A 9,044-nucleotide genomic window follows, 5' to 3' on the forward strand; every position below is an offset into this window, starting at 1 on the left:
AAAACTGTACACCTGACGGAGAAGTGAGGAAGACAATTTAATGTTTCATCCGGATCCAGAGGTGCATCAAATTAAATGACAGCTCCGATCAGCAAACAGGTGTTTCATGATGATATCCAAGAAGGAATGGTTGGTGATGGACAATTCAGAAATGCTTCCCCAAAAGGCGGATGGTTCTTTAAAGTTTCAGATCACAACCCTTGCAGAAAACACTGATGCCCAACACAATGATTCTTGGTCCAGGAAACATGGGTCTTCCAGGTTCCACGTGGCTGGGGTGCCCCTACAATCATGTTTCTGTGCTGTAACTATGAGGGTCCTTTGGACCGGACAGAGTAGGTAGGGTCTGTACACCATCAGTCATAGTGGATGGCAGTGTAAAAAATGATCCAAATGACCTAGAGAGGAGATAAGCAATGGTCGTAGGTCACCTGGGTCAACACAGGCACCTATTCCACAAAACAAAAATGTCAAAAAATGTGTGCACAGTGGGCTTCCCAGGGGTTATTCAATGCAATCAGCCGGGAGGCCTAAATAAGTTCACTGAAATCAAGCTGTCTCTGACAGAGCCCAGGATCACCCACAGTGCTACCAAAGAGACCATGGACAAGCTTCCCTCTCAACCAAATAGCAACTGGAGCACCAGGGAGTGGAGTTATAGATGTGGAAATGATACAGGTAAAGGGTTAGGATTAGCAACAAATGTGAAAAACAAACCACCACCATACCCTGTCAGCTTCATATCAAATAAAGCAGAGGTTCTCAAAACTGGTTATTCACTGCAATCTCCTGGGACCTTTAATACATATGTATGCCCAGGCACCCCCGCCCAGAGATTTTGATTTTACTGATTTGGGCCACAGTCTACAATTTTTTAAAAAAATTAATTTTGAGATATGATTCATATTTCATAAAGTTCACCTTTTAAAGTATTTAATAGAAAAAAAATATATATATATACAATACAGAGGTTTTTAGTATACTCACAGAGTTGTGCAAAGATCACACTTATTCTGGAACATTTTCTTCATCCTCAGTTTCTTCCCATTTCCCTGTCCGTCTCCCCCTCCCCCCCCCCTTTTCCCCCCCCCCCCCCCCCCCCCCCCCCCCCCCCCCCCCCCCCCCCCCCGTCACTGGCTACCACTAATCTACTTTTTTATCTGTGTGGATTTGCCTATTCTGGACATTTTACATAAATGGAATCACGTAACATGTTTTGTGTCTGGCTTCTTTCACTCAGCATAACGTTTTCAAAATTCATCAAAGTTGTAGTCCCTACCAGTACTTTATTCCTTTTTATGGTCGAATACCATATGGATATACAACATTTTATTATCTACTGACCAGGTGATGGTTGTTTGCGCTTTTCCAGCTATTATGAATGCCATAAACATATCTGTAAATGTTTCCTAGTTTCTACTATGCAACCACATTTGAAAATCAGATGTAGAAGCTGGTGACAGGCCCTGGGTGTGTAGACCAACAGGGAGACTACAGTGTACCACACCACATCTTTTGTGACAACTGGATTGATGGAGGAAATGCCCTCCAATCCCTGGAGCCTTTTGGAAAATGGTACACCCCAATCACAAAGTGTAACCCAATCAGTGTGCTCCCCTTGAGAAACAACAGGATTTACTATATAACTATCAGCTATACATACCATGAACAAGGCAAAAGATGTCATAAACCCTTCTTTTGTGAGCTCCCATGTGCCACCATATTCTTCCTCATCTATCTGTAGGTAGTTGCTGAAGTAGAGATACAGGACTCCTGCATTGATCAGGCAGAATCTGGAAGGAGGACAAGCACCGAACACAAACTATGAGCTCAGAAGACTTAGAACTCCACTACCACAGTCCAGCCCTACCAGGACACTCACTGTTGCACAGTTAAGTATTTGTATTATGGGGGCAAGTGAAAAATAATACATGGACCTAGACCCTCAATGGAACTGCCCAGTGGTTGAGCTAGAGACATAAAAAGCAACTTTTTTTAGATGCCCAGCAAAAATTTTTTAAAAAAATTTAAAAGCACACAAAAGTTCTCCAAGCTCTCTCAGAGTAAGAGAGAATAGTAGCCAAACCATCCCAAACCAGGACTAGTACCTGACATGGGCCTCCAAGTAGCTCCAGCTGGGGCGGGGTGGCCATGGGACAAATACATGTCAGGCTGCTGCTTCATGGCCTAGTGGAACAAGCAAGCATCCTAGAGCAGCTCCTGCACTCATTCCCAATGGGAGACCATTCCCAGATATCCACCGTCTGCTACTGCACTTGATGCACAGGTGAACACTGACTTCCTGCTCTACCTCAGCTATCTATTAGGAGGCCAAAAACAGCCGGGAGCATGGAACTGAAACCACAGGTTCGTGAGCACCTCCAGGAAGGTCTCTGATCCCCCATGTTGTATTATTTAACTAATGAAGCATTTAGAATGCAGTGAAGTGTAATGTTATCATCCTGATCTACTTATCTCTTGGTACAGTCATCATGTAGAAATTTTCGTAAAGTGATCAACACTTTATGATCTTCCAAGTTACAGCATCTAATCTAATGGGGGACTGTATGTTTTAGGCCACACTGCTCCTGAAGGCTGGGGTGGGGAAAATGCAAAGAACTAGTTCCTCGTAATGGATGAAGTGTGGGCTGGTGTGGGGCAGGGCAGTACGATGATGCTGAGGAGTGTCCATCAGTATAAGGGGTAGGGGGCAGACCCTGGGGCTGTTTGAGCTGAGACAGAGTATACATACGTCAGAAGTCTAGTTTTTTTGTTTTTGTTTTAAAGATTTTATTTTTAAGTAATCTCTATACCCAACCAGGGGCTCGAACCCATAACCCTGAGATCAAGAGTCGCATGCTCTACTGGCTGAGCCAGCTAGGCATCCCAGAAGTCTAGTTTGTGAGGAGAGTATACGCTTTCTCATGAGTTGGGGGAACAGGAGCTGGGAGACTGGTTTAGACTTCTACCATGTTTTATGACATGAGCAGAAATAAAGCTTGAGGACAGGGACTGGGAAAATGGCTGAATGGGGAGGTAAGAGACTCAAAGTCTTCAAACCTAAGGGTCTGGGAGTATAATGGTTCCAGTAACAGGCAGGGAGTCAGGAAGAGCAGGTTTTTCTTGGATTTCACACAAAATACAGTCCTTGGCTTGGTCATGTTGTGGCCACATCCTTATCTTCTGCCAGAAATCTTGGGACCTAGCCAATCTGGCTGCCTCTCTCTGTCAGGAGTTTCATTTTGTTTTGTTTTTGAAAGACTGATTTATGTATTTTAGAGAGAGCACGCATGCGTGAGCAGGAGGAAGGGCAGAAGAGGGAGACAGAATCCTCAAGCAGACTGCCCACTGAGCACAGAGCCCAATGCGGGGCTTAATCCGAGGACCTTGAGATCATGACCTGAGCTGAAATCCAGAGCCAGGCGCTCAACCAACTGAGCCACCCAGGTGCCCCATGGAGATTCATTTTGGACAGGCTGTTAGTGGTTCCAGACAGAGATTACTAGCAGAACTCAGAAATGTTACTCTGGGATTCAGCTAATAAGCTAGGGCTGGAGAATGGCTGAGACTCATTGTGAGTCTCTGGCTATAAAAGTGGTTGCTTAGTGATATGATATAGGGAAATATAAGGAAAAGAGGAAATAAGGGATGACAGAGAGAAAAGAGCTAACTGGGCCCCTGCCTTCCAAGGGTCACACACTAAGTAGCAAGTGAAGTCACAGAAACAAAGGCCTTTAAACGTCTGGTGGTCAAGGGGGAGGGCTCAGGAAAGGACTGGAGGGGCTCAAACTGAGCTTTAAAGATGGGTATACATCCAGGGGCGCCTGGGTGGCTCAGTCGTTAAGCATCTGCCTTCAGCTCAGGTCATGATCCCAGGGTCCTGGGATCGAGCCCCACATCGGGCTCCGTGTGCCACAGGAAGCCTGCTTCTCCCTCTGCCACTCCCCCTCCTTGTGCTCCCTCTCTCGCCATCTCTCTATCAAATAAATAAATAAAATCTTTAAAAAAAAAAAATTGGGCATAAATCCTGTATTGTAAACGGGAGAGAGAATTACACAGATGTATAGACAAAGAAATGAACGTGGATTTGGGGTGGGGGAAAAAACCTTACAAAGACTCTCCAATGCACTTTTAAAACTCTATCCTAAAAATTCAGAATTTTAACAAAATAATGAACCTCTAACAAATACTCTGATTTCAGGGCTGGGAGGCTACATGACAACAGTAAGGTATGACCCTGCTTTCAAAGATCGATGGGAATTCATTTCAGGTTTTAAAAAATTTTAACAAGCATTTACTGAACACCTATTAATCATTATGCCAGGCTCTATGAGAGACAGAGAGGCAAGAAGGGATGACGCAAAACCTCTGCAGAGCAGAACCACCACTCAGTTCTCAGGCAAACTATAAATAATGAGAACGGAGAAAATGGTTTTATCTTAATATGCCCTCACTGTCGCCACACCAGAAATGAAGAGAAGCCAAGGTGGAGCCCAGACAGAGGGTAGTTAAGGCACAAAGTGGAGAGAAGAGGGTCACCAGAATGGAGCACCAGAGCAGTCCTGCCCTAAGCCCAGGCAACTGGGTCAGGCAGATGGAAGAGAGGGAGTGTGTGTGGAAAAATCAATGTCCTTGGGCCCTCTCCAAGAGCAAGGGAAAAGGTGCCAACCAAAGGAGGAAGGGATTTGTTTGGAGTGAGAGAAACTGGCTCTGGCAGGACAGCATGGGACCGAACCCCAGGAAACAGGCAGTCCTGAGAACGCAGCACTATGGGTGAGCCACTCCAAAGCGAATTCACTCCCAAATACCTCCTTTCCTGTTTTCTCAATAGCCATTTTTAGCACTCTTTGTAAAGCTAATCATATGACTGCAGTGAACCATTTATGGAGTGCAATATGATGTACTAAGCACTACATTTAGGAATTTATTTGCATTATTTAGTTCACACATCCATCTTATGAGGAGGGCACTTTAGTGCCCCCTTTTAATGATGAGAGAATGGAAGCTCAAGAGAGATGAGCCCAAAATTATGTAGCTTGAAAGCGGCAGAGCTGGAACTTGAATCCAGAGCTTTTTACAGTTAAAAGAAAAAAAGAAAAAAGAGATCTCTAAACAGCTTAACTCTTCTGCCACAGTGGGAAGGATACTAAACTAACTCTGGTCTTTGTTATATTATTCCTAGATTGGGTGACTTCAGAGAACTCTCTTAGGAATCCTGCAAGATGAGATGGGGGCAAGGGGTCTGAACCAGTGTTCTTCTCTCCTAGAAAAGTGGCCTTGGGAAGATGAGAGACTCCCTCTTGTCTTTAGACTGCCTTCCCCCTTTCTCTGACCTTTCCTCTTATCTGCCTTTTCTTTCACAGAAAGCTCAAATGGGATGACCAACATTCTGAAGAATATCTATACACTTCCTCCAACTAGGGAAGACCTATGAACCCCAGGTCCTGTGTCTCCTCACCATCACTCAGAACTCATCACATGTCCACTCCATCAAGGTTAGGCAGAGCATAACATAACTCCTTTCCTTAGACAAATGTTTTGCTCAGTATCATAAATCAAAAACTTTTTAGTTAGGAGACTGTACATTCCTTTTGGGTTATCTTCTGAGAAAATAAGGAACTCAAATGAATTTGAAATCTATTTCACCCTTTTCACCCTAGAGTGAGGGAATAAGAGATGTGATCACCCCTAAAACAACCAATGTGATGTTCCATGGTTAAGGATCACAGTTCCTGTGTGAAAAAAAAAAAAAACTCACAAGCTTGCCTGTCCATTTCCCATTGTAGCTTACCCACAATTCCTATCTTGAGACAACTCCTACACATCCTTTTTTTTTTTTTTTTTAAAGATTTTATTTATTTGACAAGAGAGAGACAGTGAGAGAGGGAACACAAGCAGGGGGAGTGGGAGAGGGAGAAGCCGGCTTCCTGCGGCGCAGGGAGCCCGATGCAGGGCTCGATCCCAGGACCCTGGGATCATGACCTGAGCCTAAGGCAGATGCTTAACGACTGAGCCACCCAGGTGCCCCTCCTACACATCCTTTTAATTCAGTCTGGTAGGCATGTGGACTCATCATTTTCAGTTGCTTGTTAACAAGCTGAGCCAAGACCAGGGGTAAGTGTCAACTGTGCTGCCACTGGCCATCGGAACACAGTAAAAAGTGGACGGCCCAACCTTCTACTTTCTCATTGCTTTTAAAAAGTAGGAATCTGGGGGCGCCTGGGTGGCTCAGTTGTTAAGCGTCTGCCTTTGGCTCAGGTCATGATCCCGGGGTCCTGGGATCGAGCCCCGCATGGGGCTCCCTGCTCAGCAGGAAGCCTGCTTCTCCCTCTCCCACTCCCCCTGCTTGTGTTCCCTCTCTCACTGTGTCTCTGTCAAAAAAAAAAAAATCTTTAAAAAGTAGGGATCTGAAATAACTTCTGTCAAAGCCAAGATCCAAGACATCTAGCACAGTGCCAGTCATAAGGGAGTGGTCATCAAGTATAGAAGTTCCTCTACTTTCCAAATTTCCACTGGTACAAAGGTCATGCCAGAACTAGATGCCTGCCACCAACAGGCAATGCAGTAGCCTCTTGCATGAGATCCCTTTGGACCCAGGAATGAATAGACTGGCCCAGTCCAGTGTCTGGAAAGATAACATGTCTAAGCTAAGATGCTCCCAGGCTTGCTGAACTGAGGAGTGCTGCACCAGACCCAGGAGTGCCATCATGGGGCTACTTTTTTGCCTTTGTAACTTCTCTCACACATACACACACAGTCATCTTTAAAAAAAAAAAAAAAAAAAAAAAAACCCTACATATATATAGAGAGATATATAACATACATACATATATACTTATTTTATCTATATATATATATATCCTCCAACTTAGCAATGGCCTTTTCCATAAAAAGGAAACAAAATCTCTATTTGAAATGATACCATGAAAATGGAACATACCCAAGACTTACCCTGCTATTCCCAAGAAACCCCGCAATGGTAAGACTCCCCAAATGACACCTAGGACCACAGCAATGATCTGTCGGAACCAGTAGATCACATCTAAAAATTCATCCTGTAGAAAGAAAGAGAATGCATGCATTATCTGCAGTGGGCGCCACATGCGAGCTTCTGTAATAGGTGAGGAATAAAAAAGCTTTCTGCCATAAACACATCTTCCAGAGAAATTTCTCCAAGAGCAATAGTATGTAGTTTTCTCATCTCCACCTCTTATACTAAAACATGCTTTGAAAACAAAAAACGATATACTTAGTTCTCTTAAGTGATGACTTCCGGGCCTGTATGCTAAGTAAAAATTTTAGAAAAATTATCTACTTTTTTTAGAAGCTTCAAAAATGAAATGGCTTGTGATGAAATGGCTGTGATAGTAACTGTGCTACTGGCAACAGAACACTCTTGTCCAACCCTCAGAGGAGAGATCTAGACACACTACCCATAGGCAGAAGGGCTATTAACCTACTCAGCACCATCTTCCTGCACACTGAATTTGGCGTAAGTCACAAAGAAGAAAGGAATTAGAAACAGAAATGCTGAAGGCTGGTCCCAGCATATCTGATTTTCATACAAGGACACTGAAGACTCAGGTTTCTGACCTGCCCCAGATTGCAGAAACCAGTCCTTGTACAAGAACGAAAGAAAGAAATGACACAGCAGATCAGAAAGGTTTTACAAGAACTGGGCAGGGCTGGGGGCAGGACAAGGGCACCTTCAGGAAGTACCTCCCATTCCCCCCGCCCCCCCCCTTAAAGGAACTCCAGGAAGGAGAACCCACTTCATCAGTCCAGAAAAACAAGGGAAAAACTGCAAATAATAACATTCGTTTCAGGCCAACTGGAATCAAGCTGTGTTGGTCCCTTCCAGATCATGAAGCAGCGTTGGGGAGTGCCTACACCCAGATCTTCTGAAATTGTGTGACCAGTGAAAACATCTTGAAGCCCCAGCCGTTTCTCACAAACAGTTGGTGGTTTCCCCCTCTCTCCCTCCCTCTCTCACACACCTCTGAGAGGTGGTCTCAGTCTCCCCTCTCTCGCAATTATTAAGGCATTTGGTATCTCTCATCCAATAAAAAAGCAATGGCAGCTCACCTTTAGTGAGCCTCATCACGTGCTCAACGCTTTCCTGCACCACGGTACCCCACTTCAGAGCTGTTCTGAGAACTGAGTGAGATAATGCGTGGAGAGAGCACCCGGCAGAGTCTTCAGTGGAAGACTGTTACCGTTACTGTTCGTGCTAATGACCGTATTAAGCAGTTAATTCGGAAAAGATTAAGTCACTTACTGAAGATCCTACTGGCAGTAAAAGGCGGAGGTCGAATTCAGCTCACTCTCGCCGTTCAGGCACACGCCCTGCCCGCGGGTGGCAACTCCTGTGCCCCCTCCTCGCTGCTTCCCGCGTGACCCAGGCGGCTTCACGCTTAGGCCACTCCGCGATGAGCCCCGTGCCCGGCTGTCAGGCCCGCCGGGCCCGCCAAGTTCGCCCGACACCTTTGTGCCACCCGCACCCCACCCACCTCCCCACGCCAAACACTCGGCCGCGCCCAGAGCGGGCAGGGGCAGGCTCGGGCCTGTCCATTCGTCCCCGAGTCCCAGCCGGCTCCTCGAACCTGCGCCCTCGCCAGGTCCCACCGCACCTTGTCCTCCCAGGCCGCGTCGCTCCGCAGCACCTTGCTCCAGACAGAGACTTTAAGGGCCCCGTTGGCCAGCTGCGGCTGAGGCGGCTCCTCCTTTCGCCGCCCGCCGCTCATCCTCCCGTCGCGCCGCCCGGGCCGGGCCAGGGGCGCGCGGGCCAGGCCAAAAGGTGTCGGGCTCTGGGGTCGCGCGTCACTGCGCGCAGGGCGGCGGCGGCGACAGCGACAGAATCAGTGGTCAGGTTCGGTAGCGCGTTGCGGCTGCCTTCACTCGGCCAAAACGCCGGGTCGGCTCGCTCGCTCGCTGAGCCGAGACCTGGCGCTGCGGAGGGAGGAGCAACGCAGCGCAGCGCGTCCTCCCGCCGACGAACGCACGCAGCCAATCCACAGCCGTGCAGCCGTCCGAGAGAAAGCGCA

At 46.8% G+C, this 9,044-nt stretch overlaps 1 protein-coding gene across 1 annotated transcript; it reads right to left on the minus strand.

Moving 5' to 3' along the window:
• Window positions 1-21: 21 nt before the first annotated feature.
• Window positions 22-9,039, minus strand: RAB5IF (RAB5 interacting factor). The gene is made up of 4 exons (XM_032419631.1): window positions 8,631-9,039; window positions 6,952-7,055; window positions 1,664-1,793; window positions 22-398 (listed from the first exon to the last, which is right to left on the minus strand). Exons 1-4 carry the CDS (start codon window positions 8,742-8,744, stop codon window positions 357-359), a joined length of 390 nt encoding a protein of 129 aa, XP_032275522.1. The 5' UTR covers window positions 8,745-9,039; the 3' UTR covers window positions 22-356.
• Window positions 9,040-9,044: the final 5 nt, after the last annotated feature.

The sequence above is a fragment of the Phoca vitulina genome, unplaced genomic scaffold (assembly GCF_004348235.1).
Source record: "Phoca vitulina isolate PV1807 unplaced genomic scaffold, GSC_HSeal_1.0 scaffold22, whole genome shotgun sequence".
Classification (NCBI taxonomy): domain Eukaryota; kingdom Metazoa; phylum Chordata; class Mammalia; order Carnivora; family Phocidae; genus Phoca; species Phoca vitulina.

What these genes read in the sequence shown, in the direction of transcription:
- RAB5IF (XM_032419631.1), bottom strand. Translation starts at nt 8,744, where the DNA reads ATGAGCGGCGGGCGGCGAAAGGAGGAGCCGCCTCAGCCGCAGCTGGCC. An exon ending in GGTTTCTTGGGAATAGCAGG is followed by an intron (nt 1,794 to 6,951) that starts GTAAGTCTTGGG and finishes TCCTCCTTCCAG; the next exon opens with ATTCTGCCTGATCAATGCAG. An exon ending in CATCTTTTGCCTTGTTCATG is followed by an intron (nt 399 to 1,663) that starts GTATGTATAGCT and finishes TCTCCTCTCTAG; the next exon opens with GTCATTTGGATCATTTTTTA.